The following is a 14,119-nucleotide window of genomic DNA, read 5'->3' on the forward strand; positions in this document are numbered from 1 at the left end:
CTGGGTAACTTGGCAGCTCTGATACAGTACTTCTTTTTGTCAGCTGTCAACTGATGCTACTTATCCAACAACATAATAAGGCACGGAAGTTTTCAGCCTTGATACTCTCTTACAACACACCATAAAAAAAAAGTATGAAAAGAGAGAGAAAGGAAAAAAAGAGGCCAACACAGAAAGATGATTTATGTAATAATCATTTATATGATTATACATCCCAAAATAAAACAGCATTTGTGGGAAGTTCCTCTGGATTGGTGTCTTATGAGATATGCACCTTACACTGCCACACTGTTACTTCAGGGCACTATTTTCGAGCTACTCTTACAGAAGACAGGGAATGACAATTCCTACCTGTTTATGGTAAGAAGAAGGTCACTTGTGCAGCTGTGAAAATTCAGAGGTTTGGTTTAAGAAACAAAGTTAGAAAGGTGAGTGGCTTCTCTTCAGAACTGTTTTTTTTTTTTTTTTTAATAGCACAGCTATCCACATGCCATGGTAATACAAATAACCACACTTGTATGCACTTCTGTGAATACACACTCTTATTAAATGTGCAAATTCTTAAGACTCTTTCTGTATTTGCCTGTACTTCTGCTTTTGTTTGTATGCAAATCTTTAATTGTAACCACAAAAACAACTGAACTGTGGCCTTCAGCATTCAAATAACATAATTTAACATCCGCTGGAATTATAAATCCCATGTCAGAACCACTAAATTGCTGTTTTCCCCAATTTACTGTTTTTGAGCAAAAAGCTGCCAGAGCAAGGCATGTTCAGTCCCTAATAGGACTACAGAATAGAAGTTTTTATCCTGTAAATAAATACGCTACAGCTGAATATATTCAGCATGTATTCCACAGTCATCATGCACATTTCCCCTCGAGGTTCCACAGTGTATACGTACAAGAGGAATCCACTGCAGTAAAAATTTGGAAGCAAAAAACTGTTTGTGAAAACCAATTCAAAGGAACTGAGGCGTACACAGAGAAATGAACATAAAGGTGTGAAGGGTAACATGTGCCAATGACTCTGCAGTACCCTGAGGCCTAAAATAACCCTAATGTATTCAGAAAGATGACAAAATTCAGAAATGTGTCATGATTGCATTATCTTTCAAGTACAAAGCAAATACATTATCAAGTTTGACAAAATGCAGTCTTTCTGGAAAGCTTTTTCTGTGCTGCTTTTCTGAGCATCAGGTTCCTATTGACTTAAGAAACGGATACTGGATGCTCTGCTCCAAGCTCATATTGTGAATGTGTAAAGAAAGCAGAATCAATTTATATGGAAACTGATCCCTATTAATGTTTTCTGATAACCACATTGTTCAATTCTTCCAAACCCCAACCCCTTCCAAAATGACCTATGGTGAAGGGGTGGCAGAGGAGAATACAGCACCTTCAGAAAGAGGCACTATGAATGACTGCCAGTGTGGTCCATATAGTCTGGAATTCAATTAGATATTACAGTTAAAAATAAAAAATAAAAAAATGTCTTAAATGTTTTGTACATCTCAAAGTAGCTGGTACTGGTATGCTGTTGGGTTGACTTTGCCGTAATCATAGCTGCTTTGATCATGCTATTTAGATCATGAAAATAAAATAATAAAAAAAGATGACAAGATTTTGGAATCTGCTCTGTCTGAGCATGTGCGTGCATGATACACCCTCTAAAAGGCTGTCCTGTAACTCAGAGACAAACACAAATTCATGTTCAGCTTCCAGGAGGTTCCTTTGTAAAACTGTTTTGTTCCCATGCAAATGCAGCTTTGAACGCTGGACATGGTCTTTTTATAACAGCTTGAAGTAACAGGGTGTGCTATGTCATGCCTTCTCCTCTTCTTTAAAAGTCTAGTGTTGCCATGAGCTTGTCATTTTGGTCAAGTAGAAAATGGAATAATTTTTTCTCATTCTCATAATATTATCTCATTCTTATACCCAGTCAAGAGCCTGAAGTGAGCTGCCATTCCTCTCTCACCCTGTAACCCGAGAGAGTCCAGTACATACAAAAGGTTCACCTTCCACAGAGGTCCATGTAAACAAAATACAGCAGAACAGTCTCTTCACTTCTCCCCAGGGAGTCTCTACCGAGATGCAGGACTTCCTGAAAGTGTGCTATTTGCTAAACGCAAAACGGGCAGAGGGTGGGCCTCTGTGTTGAATACCCAGTTGTCAAAAGGTAGTAGGTCATCACTGGAGAAGAGAAGGTACAAATACCTGGTAACAGATAAAGAACACATGTATCAAAGAATGTCACTCATCCTTGGTGCACTTAGGTGTTCACAGTAACAGTTATGGTTAGGTATATAGGACATACTGCATTGTACAGAATACATCATATTTTCTAACAGTTATATAGATGATCCAATAGTTCAAATCGCTCTGGTGCATGCGTGACAGAAGCTGTTGGAAACTGTGGTATACTGTTTGATTCACTCCTCAAATGCCCAAAGCTTTGTTGTTACCTATGAAACAAGATGCAAGGGAGAAAGAAAGCAGGAAAAGATTTTCTGAAACAACTGCAACATTTTGAAGTACAGGCCACAATTCTTGCTGACACAACTGAGACAAGCTCCAGTTACACCAGGCAAACACAGAAATATCCCAGTTATCTATTTACCCTTTTACAGAATTTATTTATTAAGCAGGAACAGAGTGGCCTAGTGGTTAGGGTGGTGGACTTTGGTCCTGGGGAACTGAGTTCGATTCCCACTTCAGGCTGTTCACAGTTCAATTCAGCAGAGGAGTTTTTGCATGTATGGGCCTTCACTCCTGATATCTGACAACACTCACAAGTGCCATCAGCACAGGATGAGTCATGGTTTCTGCACTAAAGATATCAGCATCAGGTCAGGGAGGAAGTTTCCCCCTTCTCCTGCGCTTTGATTTTTTTTTGGAGGTGGAAGGCATTCCTGTTGGATCAATCCTGTCCCTAAAGCCCCTAAATGGTCAAGCCCTGCAATTCAGTGATAAACTATGTATAACAAAGCCTGAAAACTGGGTCACTCTTTTAACTTAGGAGTGGTCCAGTATAGAGAAGAGTGGAAGGCACAGTCCCAATACAGAAATGGGATGAGACTTGGATTACCACTGCCCATGATTTCTGTGTTATAAGGCACACAGTACTTTAGTTTGGACAACCAGACATGGTGGAATAAATTCAAAGCCTTTCTGTGTTGTGTGAATACTTCTGTCTTTACAGTACAACACAAATTTGCTTATTGTCCAGCTCTGTGCTAATCTATATCTAATAAAACTCACCCTCAACGTTTCTGAAGACAGTGACGTCAGTGAAGCCAAGCCCGACTTCCTTCAAAAAGGTTCGAATTTCGTGGTGGTGAAGCCACCAAAATCGCTCCGGGCCCCGTCCCGAGGGCAGAGCTATGGCAGAACAATGAAGGGGTTGGCAGGGAGGGAGGCAGGGAGGGGGGGAGGGAAATCGCTACGGGCCCCGCCCCTCGAGGGCGAAGCAATGGCAGAACAGACCAAGGGGTTGGCAGGGAGGGAGGCAGGGAGGCGGGGGGAATCGCTACGGGCCCCCGCCCTCGCGTCAAACGTCATGACGTTTTAGGGCGAAGCAATGCCACAACAAACGAAGGGGTTGGCGGGGGTTGTTGCTGACGAAAACCTTGCTAGTGCCCGTTTCATTTGCTCAGAAACGGGCCTCTTTTACTAGTAGCAGATAATAAATAGGGCAGGAGATGTCCTGCTTGGGCTGTGAGGTGCATTTATTCTTTGTCAGCAGAAGTGAATTAGTGACAGAATGTTGTCTTGACCCTGGTGTGAAGTACAGGGATCAGCTGAAACCACCTGTTGCTGGTATTTAACAAATACATGCTCAGCAACAAGCAGATGTTTAAACAGGGGTGTAAGCAAGGTATGTGCAGCGGCACAGGGGTCATGGGAGGTGGGGGTACCAAAATTGCAACCTGTACATTGCCTTCTCAGCTTGGCCACAAATGCTATGGGTGGTGTGGGAGCACTAGGGGGCGTTTTGTACAGGGCATATCTTTGCTCAGGACCCTCCTGTGTGTAATGGTACATCCATAAATGGAAGTCTTGCTTGATATAAACATTTCTTTACTGTACTGTAGAGCTCCCTAACCTTTAATACTCTTGTTTTAAATTCCAGTGTTGCATGAATCACTCAGGGGTGTAGCCACAGGTGGCCCTGGGACAATCCAATTTTTCCTTAAGCCCACTCAGCAGCCATGTGCACCAATTGTGTAGCTGGCAGGGATCAACAAGCCCTGCCAGATGAAGAAATCCCAGAGCCGGCCCCAAGTCAGGAAAGGCATGGCAGTCAATGGACAGCATGTTCAAACTGCTGATGCTGCACCATGAGTGTGCTCAGTTCCTGCATTGGAATTGAGCATTCTCACTATAGTGGCATCAGTAGCTGCTGTGGTTTAGCAGACTCAGGGTGGCTATAGATTTCTTTAGCTGGTGGGGCTTAGAGTTCTCCACCAACTGAGGCATTTTTAATTAGGACTGGAGGGAAGAAGAAAGGAGAGGCAGAGGAAATGGAATGCCTAGTGCCACTCATATTAACTGTTCTCCATCCCCTAATGTAGTTCTGGCTATGCTACTGACTTTGGTGTAAAGAACAGACATAGGAAAGAAGTTCATTCCTTTTCGATTAGATGATACACATCACCATAGTGAGGTGGCAATCAAGCCTTCCTTCTGTCTCAGTAGATCACTGATGTGCTTACCAGAAGCCATCCTTTAGTGCTCAAGGGTGTTTTTCACTCTTCTATGTCAATGTAACATAGATGACAAGTCATCTCCCCAGATAGAAAAGAAAATGACCCGTGTTCTTTGCCTTCCGGCCATGACAGTGCCATGGGAGCTAGTCCTGTCCTGATGTCCTGTTAAGCATTTCCGTAACAGGAAAATTAGCATGTTAGAGAATAAGACACTCACTGCTGCATTTATAGTACACACAGCGCTTTTTTTCTTAAATTAGGAATTCTTACAAAGTAAAAAACATCTTATGGATATATCTGTATTTCTGGTTCCTGCAGTTGTCCAGGTGGTGCTGTGTCCAAATTTGCTTGGCTAATGTTTCAGCCATCTTGCTTTGGCTTTCCACAGTGAAAGTTAATAGGTCTACTGTATTTTCTTCCAGGTATACTGACTTGTGTTTTTATTTGGAAAAGACAAACATCTATCAAGGTTCTTTTCTGAATAGATATCTTGAGTCAGTGAGGAGACAAGTATCCTTATAACTAACTGTTCTGTAATAGGACTTTTAGGGGCCCTTTTACCAAGCCACATAGGGCTACGTGGACTTGGGTGTGTGGCAATTTAGTCCCACTGCCAGGTTACCATGGGACCCTGTTGTTAGTGACAACTCCCACTGCGCAGCATTGCTGTCACTAAAAAATTATTTTTACATTTTTTTTAGTGGCAGGGTGTGCCTGGCGGTATGCGGCAAAACCACGAGCCGACGCCACCGCAGTGGTCCTATTACCACCACTTGTTAAAAGGACTCCCTCAGTTATGACCTTTTTCTTTGGAATCAAAGTTTTAAATTCTTCATCATGTTTTATAGGAAATTATTTTTGTCTTTCAATTTCTTGTTTTGATCAGTCCACAAACGAGGTATTATTATTATTATACACTATCCAGGATAAGTAATGTTTTTTTTTTTTGAAAATAAGTAAAACCTAAAGCTCCATTTTCTAAAGGGCTTCACATTCATTTCATTAAGGAAAGCAGCACTGCATTTTAGGGGGTAATTTTATAACAGGTTTTAAAATAGGTGTTTTCAGGGTTTTCACACAGATGCCATATTTTATAAAGTAAAGATACTTACCTGTAGCAGGCCATTAATTCTCGCATGTGGGTGACATCATCCGTGTCGCCCTGGTGCGGAACACTTTTGTAGCATATACATCTTTAAAAGCCACGCGCCAGTGTCTCCACTGTGCAAGCCATGACAGCACAGGACCAGCATTACAGTACAATAGCTATACAAAAACAACTCCAAGGTGAGGTAGGAGGGTATGTGAGAATTAATGGCCTGCTGTCCTCAGTGAATACCTGCTACAGTCAGGTAAGTATCTTCGCTTTCTCCATGGATAAGCAGGCCAAATAATTCTTACATGTGGGAATCCCTAGCTATCAGGCTCACCGAAAACAACAACAGTAGAACAATAGGAACTCGTAATGAAACCATATACAGACCTGTGTGAGAGTGCAGCCTTAAACAGAACAAAAATGGACCTAGGAGATTGGAGTTGGATTCTAGACCCAAACAATTTCTGCAGAAACTGTCTGTCCAAGCCGACCATCACGTTGGGTATTTTGCTCAAGGCAATAGTGAGATGTGAATGTGTGGACTGAAGACCATGTTGCAGACTTGCAAATTTCTTCTATAGAGGCTGACCTCAAGTGGGTTTCTGATAAAGCCATGGCTCTGACATTATAAGCCTTGAAATGACCCTCAAGAGTCAGCCCAGCTTGGGCGTAACTGAAAGAAATGCAATTTGCCAGCCAATTGGAGACTGTACGTTTCCTGGTGGTGACTCCCATCCGTGTTGGGATCAAAAGAAACATAAAGATGGGTGTACTGTCTGTAGGGCCTAGTCCGTTCCAAGTAATAGGCCAATGCTCACTTGCAGTCCAAAGTGTGCAGTGCACTTTCACCAGGATATGACTTTGAGAAAGAACGATCGACTGGTTCAGATGGAACTCCGACACAACCTTAGGCAGAAACTTAGGATGAATGCAGAGAATGCAGAGGACGACTTCCCTATGAGGACAGGCTAAAGTGGCTAGGGCTCTTCAGCTTGGATAAAAGGCGGCTGAGGGGAGATATGATAGAGGTCTATAAAATAATAAGTGGAGTGGAACGGGTAAATGTGAAGCATCTGTTTACACTTTCCAAAAATACTAGGCTTAGGGGGCATGTGATGAACCTTTGGTCTTTCCCAGTATGGCAATACTTATGTACTTATGATGAAATTTAGTGTAAGTTGGATCCGCTACTAGGGCCTGATGCTCACTGATCCTGAGAGCTGAAGTAACAGCCACCAAATACAAGACGTTCCAGGTCAAGTACTTCAGATGACAGGAATCAAGCAACTCAAAAGGAGCTTTCATCAGCTGGGTGAGGACGACGTTGAGGTCCCATGACACAGACAGAGGTTTGCTAGGGGGCTTTGTCAAAAGCAAATCTCTCATGAAGCGAACTACAGGTTGTCCAGAGATGGGCTTACCTTCCACACGGTGATGGTAAGCACTAATTGCAACAAGGTGAACCGTTACAGAGTTGGTCTTGAGATCAGACTCTGAAAGGTGCAGAAGGTATGCAAACAGGATCTAGGGCTCTGCCCTCACAGCAGACAGCAAACCTCCGCCATTTGAAAGAATAACACCTCTTAGTGGAATCTTTCCTGGAAGCCAGCAAGACCCTGGAGACACCCTCAGGAAGATGCAAGGAAGGTCGTGATGTAGAACAGATCCCTCATTCTACATTATGAGAGTTGGAAAACACTCCAATCTCCAAGGTTCTTTCGAGGATAACTCCAGAAGAGGGAGGGAACCAAATCTGCCTGGGCCAATAAGAGGTGATCAAATCATGGCTCCTCAGTCTTGCTTGAGTTTCAGCAGCAAAGGTTTCCCTATGATGGGAGGATATGAATATAGAAGACCATTCCCCCATTGGATGAGGAAGGCATCCAACACTAGTCTGTCATGACCCTGGAACAGTACTGATCCACCAAGGGGGTTCCCCACTCCCGAAAGATCTCACGGGTAACACTTGTGCTAAGCAACCACTCGTGCAGTTCCATGACTCTGCTCAGTCTGTCAGCCAAGGTGTTGGCTCTGAGAACTATCCTGTTCTGGATGGCCCATTCCTACATGCCTAGGGCCTCCTGACACAGAGGGTATACTCCGGTACCCCCCTGCTTGTTGGTGTAATACACTGCAACCTGATTGTCCATTTGAATGAGAACAATTTGGTTGAACAGCCAATCTCGGAAAGCCTTTAGAGTGTACCAGATTACCTGTAATTCCAGGAGGTTGATCTGAAGATCTGTTTCTGGAGCTTCCCACCCTAGGCAGGATGTATCCATCATCAAAACCTTCTAGAGCTAAGCAATTTGGAATGAAAGTCCCATGGTCAAATTGGATTGAATTATCCACCAGAAAGGGACTGAACTAATTCTGGTGTAACTTGGATGATATCCTCTAGGTTCCAAGAGGTCTGACACCACTGGGAGTCCACTGGACAGTCCTCATGTGTAGACATGTCAAGGGAGCGACATGCACTGTGGAGTCCATGTGGCCTAGAAACCTCAACATCTGCTGAGCTGTGACCTGCTGGCTGTCTTGAATCCGAGTGGCATGTGGTATGAGCGTCTCCCTCGGCACAGGGAGAAACGCTTGTGCCTGCTGTGTTTCTAGTGTGGCAACGCTGCAATTACTGCTAGACACGATGAAAACCCTGGGAGCTGACGCAAGGCCAAATGGCAACACACGGTCCTGGAAGTGACTTGTTCCCACCCGAAATCTGAGCTACTTCCTGTAGCTTGGAAGTTATCAGGATGTGAGTGTAGGCATCCTTTAAGTCCAGAGAGCATAGCTAATCTTAAGCCTGAATCACTGGGAGAAGGGTGCCCAAGAAAGCCATCCTGATCTTTTCATTAACCATGAATTTGTTTAGGGTCCTTAGGTCCGCATTGGGTGACATGGATGTCACCTGCATGTGAGAATTATCTGGCCTGCCTGTCCTTGGAGAATGACACCTATATAAAATAGGCACCTAGAATTATCTCTAATAGCACACAAATACAGGCACAAATTTACACCTACTCCCAAAATGCAAATGTGTGTATGGGTGTGCTCTAGCTTGTACCTCTGTATTTTAATTTTTTTTAAAAGAAAATATGTGCATACACTGCAACTCCTTCTCTGCTCCACCCAAACTCCACATCAGGAAAGCCTATCCCCCTCAGTCTATAACTTGGACCCAATATTATTTATTTATGTATTTGTTGCATTTGTATCCCACATTTTCCCACCTATTTGCAGACTCAATGTGGCTAACAAGCACCAATCAAGAGTAAATAAACAATTGGTTACATAAATAACAAGGGTAACATAATGGATATAATCATAACACATTGACCTCAGATTCTAAAATATGGTGACTAAAGTTGTACATGCAAATCAGCGCGCATAGCGATTTGTGCATGCAACTTGATTAATGAGTTGCTAACAACCAATTATACCTAGTTTCAGCAGGCATAAATGAAAGTGACTTGCGTTAGGTGTGGATTAGGCACTTAGGTGTTATTCTATAGAGTGTGGATACCCTTTATAGAATAGCGCTCAATACATAATTTTTTCCATGTCAATTTAGCAGCACAATTTACTGAATCTAATCCTGAGTGCATGCATAAGTTACAGAATACTAGCATTCAAGTGCATGACTATTACAGTTAAACGTGTAAGTACTGGTTGGATGTAAAGTGGTATTCCATAACTTTGCATGCTATTATAGGGTAATTCTATAAATTGAAGAGCTTATTTCCAAAACCCACTAAGTCCACTTTTGGCAAAAAAATGAGCTATGGTTTTTGTAATTTCCCAGTCTCGTAATTACAGAAGGACCTTACAAGACTGGGAAATTACAAAAATTACAGAAGGACCTTACGAGACTGGGAGACTAGGCGGCTAAATGGCAGATGACGTTTAATGTGAGCAAGTGCAAGGTGATGCATGTGGGGAAAAAAGAACCCGAATTATAGCTACGTCATGCAAGGTTCCACATTAGGAGTTACGGACCAAGAAAGGGATCTGGGTGTTGTCGTCGATAACACACTGAAACCTTCTGCTCAGTGTGCTGCTGCGGCTAAGAAAGCGAATAGAATGTTGGGTATTATCAGGAAAGGTATGGAACAGGTGTGAGGATGTTATAATGCCATTATATCGCTCCATGGTGCGACCGCACCTTGAGTATTGTGTTCAATTCTGGTTGCCGCATCACAAGAAAGATATAGTAGAACTGGAAAAGGTGCAGCGAAGGGCGACTAAAATGATAGCAGGGATGGGACGACTTCCCTATGAAGAAAGACTAAGGAGGCTAGGGCTTTTCAGCTTGGAGAAGAGACGGCTGAGGGGAGACATGATAGAAGTATATAAAATAATGAATGAAGTGGAACAGGTGGATGTGAAGTGTCTGTTCACGCTTTCCAAAAATACTAGGACTAGGGGGCATGCGATTAAACTACAGTGTAGTAAATTTAAAACAAATAGGAGAAAAGTTTTCTTCACCCAACATGTAATTAAACTCTGGAATTCGTTGCCGGAGAATGTAGTGAAGGCGGTTAGCTTGGCAGAGTTAGGGGTTGGATGGTTTCCTAAAGGACAAGTCCATAGACCACTACTAAATCCACAATTTCAGGAATAACTTATATAAAATGTTTGTATGTTTGGGTGGCTTGCCAGGTGCCCTTGACCTGGATCGGCCGCTGTCGGGGACAGGATGCCGGGCTCGATGGACCTTTGGTCTTTTCCCAGTATGGCATTACTTATGTACTTATGTGGACAAAGGATATTGTTATCTACCAATGTAATTAATTTTGAGATGAAAAGCATGTTTGCCATTTGTCTGAAGCCAAGTTAAAAATAAGATTTGTTTCCAAAATCATTTAAGTCCAGGTACATGTTAATTACAAAACCAGTTAAGTCTTGTATATTCTATGGCTGTAATATACCAGGTAGCATGGCATGCAGCAGCCAATAAAGTGGTATGCCAGTTCTGTCACAAGTAGTGACATATTTGAAACAAACAAGCAACTGAAAAATATTTTGCAGTTTTAATCTTAGTTCCATAGTTTTAATATGTTGAACATGTGGAGGGGCATTATCGATATGACGTCTATATCCGATTTTGGACACTTTGTGAAAAATGTCCAAAACTCCAGTACTGAAATGGCCATTTTAAAACCATAAAAATGTCCAACTTTTTGTTTTGAAAATGGTCATTTGCTAGATGTTTTTGTGCTCAGTGTGCCTATCTTTTAGGAACATTTTTGAAGGAAAAAAAAAAGTCCAAGGGAGAAATACACATAAACAAGCCATTGGGATGTACTGGGGGGGGGGGGGGGGGGGGGGGGTTGCATTCTTAGTAGACCGGCCACACAAACATCCCAACAAAGCAATGGGACACCCTAGGGAGCACTGCAGTGGCTAGTACGTACTGTTTCCTTCATAATTTTGGGGGGTGGGAGATGGTCAGTGACCACTGGGGTAGTAAGAGTGTTTATACCTTATCTGGTCATTTAGGGCAACTTTTGGTCACTTAGTCATGATTGAAACAGGTCTAGCCAAAAACGTCTTAATTTTGGCTTAAGACATTTTCGTTTTGTTCCATTTTTTGCAGAATAATGTCTATCTTTTGGTGCCACCCATGTCCTGCTGAAAACAGGCCCCCTTGAAATTTGGATGAACTGTGGAGCAAAATGTCTAAAATCGGGTTGTCGAAAATTGCAACTTGGACGTTTTTGAGAGAAAAAAAAAATCCTTATATCACCTTATGATGTCTTTAGGATGTTTTTTGTTTTAAAAATGAGCCCCTATATGATTCAATTTCAAGATTTATGTGATAAGACTGGTGTAGAATGAAATGCATAGGTTTCTCTAAAATCCAATATTTCTTTTACATATATAACACATTACTCAAGATTTTAAACACTTATAATTATCATGTTTTAGCTTTTTGAATGCATATTTCCTCCACCTCTTGTAGGAAATGAAAAATATTTATGTTTGCATGAAAAATGTATTTTTCTTTGATGAAATTAAAATGTGGATTTTAAAAATAAGCCCTTGAATTGGATCCCCAATTCTATAACTGCATCTCAGTGGCATTGGCGTGCCTATGTTTAGGCACACACTCTCTTATGCCATGTCAATGGCAGGTGTAAGTTGGCGCACCTAGATGCACCAAGTGACACGTGCAATTTATAGCTTTCTATAAACTATGCACATAACTGGTACACATGCCCACGTGTATGACCCTCCCCTGCAGTTAGGCACTTAGGTGCTACCTTATAAAATAGTGCCTAGTACACATAGAGGCTTATTTTCAAAGCACTTAGCCTTCCAAAGTTCCATAGAAACCTATGGAACTTTGGAAGGCTAAGTGCTTTGAAAATATGCCTCATAGACACCTGTCAATTAGTGTCAACTTTGCTCCCGGATTCTATATAGTGCACCTAGAGATCCACACCGAAATCCAAGCGTATTCTGTAACAACAGGCATAACTTAATTGGTTTAACAAGCTTATCAGCGTTGTTAACAGCACTTATCAAGCAATAATGAGCACTAATTGGCAATAATTAGAATTTACGTGCACAACTCCCTTAGCGTATTCTGTAACGCACTGCGCTTAAATTTTAATTCACGGAAGCAAAAAGGGGTGTGGTTACGGGTGGGCAAATGGGCGTTTCAAAACTTTATGTGCGTTGTTATACAATATGGCCCTCTATGCCTAAATCTACGTGCTGGGTTTTACACCACATTTTCGTTGGTGTAAATGGAGGCGCACAGTTTTAGGCGCTAGGATATCAACTAAATGTATTCTATATACAGTGCCTAAATTTAGGCACTGCTTATAGAATATGCTTAGGTGGAAATGTTTTCCGTGTGGATTTTCTAGGCGCCATATATAGAATCTGGCCCTTGACACACACCTCTAGGTGCCAATTTATACAGTTGCCCTGTCAGTGCATATATTATAGGGGGCGTGCAGAGGGAGGCATATGGGCCGGTCATGGGAATGTCCAACAGTTACGAATGCAATTTACAGAACACAGCAAGTTATGCGCTAATGTTACATCTAGGTATACGTATTTATGCCTGCTATTGACATGGTGTAAGTGAGCGCACCTAAATGTTGGTGCACAGATGCTGAATTATGCTAGTACTCTATAATGGAACCTGGACACTCAGATGCTGTTGTAGAATTAATACTCAGCGCATGCATCTAGGAGCCAAATTTGTGGTGCCCAGTTATAGAATTTCCCCCCAATGTTATAAAAGCCCTTTTTCATATATAAAATTGCCTTTACATGCTGAAAATTCTTTAGAAAGCATCTTTTAATGCACTGATTCACTAAGGCTGTTCTCCAATTCTATATTTATGGGAAAAACATTTAGCGCATCAGATCCAAAGAGGCAGCTGGTTATAAAATAATCCAATGTGCGAAGCAGATGCTTATTTTTTTGAAGACAAATAAGCACCTATGTGGTGCAAAGTGGCAGAAATGGTGCCTAGACTGAAGCTGTGAGACATTCACATTTGCTTGGAGGCAGGTGTAAATATTTTGAGTAAAGTATGCATGTATACCTGAACATGCAGGTTATATGAAAGTATGTGGCTTCTTGGCACCTCACATGCTTGTAACCCCTGATGTAATTTTCTACATGCTTAAAATCCTTTATAACATTACTTGTTAAGTGTGTTTGTTAAATATATATTTGGATTTTTCATATTTTTGTTTCCATAAAGCTTGATCACAGGTGTACACCATGATGTGTGTGGCTAACACCTTAACAAACCATAAAGAAATGTACTTAACAAGCACATCTTATATACATTTATTCTACTTACAGTAGACCTGCAGAGCAAGTTTATATCGGTTTCACTGCACAGAAACTTGCAAGTCAGGTCACATACTAATTGCAATTACCATCAGGGCAATATTTATGCTCTGTGGAGCAAAGAGATTTTATTATGATAATGTTGACATAGGAAGAAAGCAGCTTATCAGAGTTGACATCAGCAAAAAATTTAACTATTCACACCTACTACATTGTATACAATGATGGCTGCTGGTATGTTACTGCTCAAGATTTTGGCAGGAAAAAACTTTCCCAAATTTTATACCAAATAGTACATTATGGGGTTCATTTTTAAAACAGAAAAACATCTCAAAAATGTCATAAAGTGGCATTTGGACATTTTTCTCCAAAAACGTCCTAATCGCAATTTTCAAACCTTGGATTTCAGATGTTTTACTCTGCAGTGTGTCCAAATCACAAGAGGATGTGTTGGGGGAATGTTGGGGGTGGGATTTGGGCATTCCCAAAACTTGGA

At 41.7% G+C, this 14,119-nt stretch overlaps 1 protein-coding gene across 2 annotated transcripts in view; it reads right to left on the reverse strand.

The window, feature by feature from the left end:
• Positions 1-211: 211 nt before the first annotated feature.
• Positions 212-14,119, reverse strand: part of MAN1A2 (mannosidase alpha class 1A member 2) — a 488,967-nt gene continuing 475,059 nt past the window's right edge. For both annotated transcript variants that reach the window (XM_030204025.1, XM_030204024.1), the window contains one exon: positions 212-2,216. In XM_030204025.1, coding sequence (XP_030059885.1) covers positions 2,084-2,216 — 133 coding nt within the window. In that variant the 3' untranslated portion in view covers positions 212-2,083. The remainder of the gene's footprint in view (positions 2,217-14,119) is intronic.

The sequence above is a fragment of the Microcaecilia unicolor genome, chromosome 5 (genome assembly GCF_901765095.1).
Source record: "Microcaecilia unicolor chromosome 5, aMicUni1.1, whole genome shotgun sequence".
Lineage (NCBI taxonomy): Eukaryota > Metazoa > Chordata > Amphibia > Gymnophiona > Siphonopidae > Microcaecilia > Microcaecilia unicolor.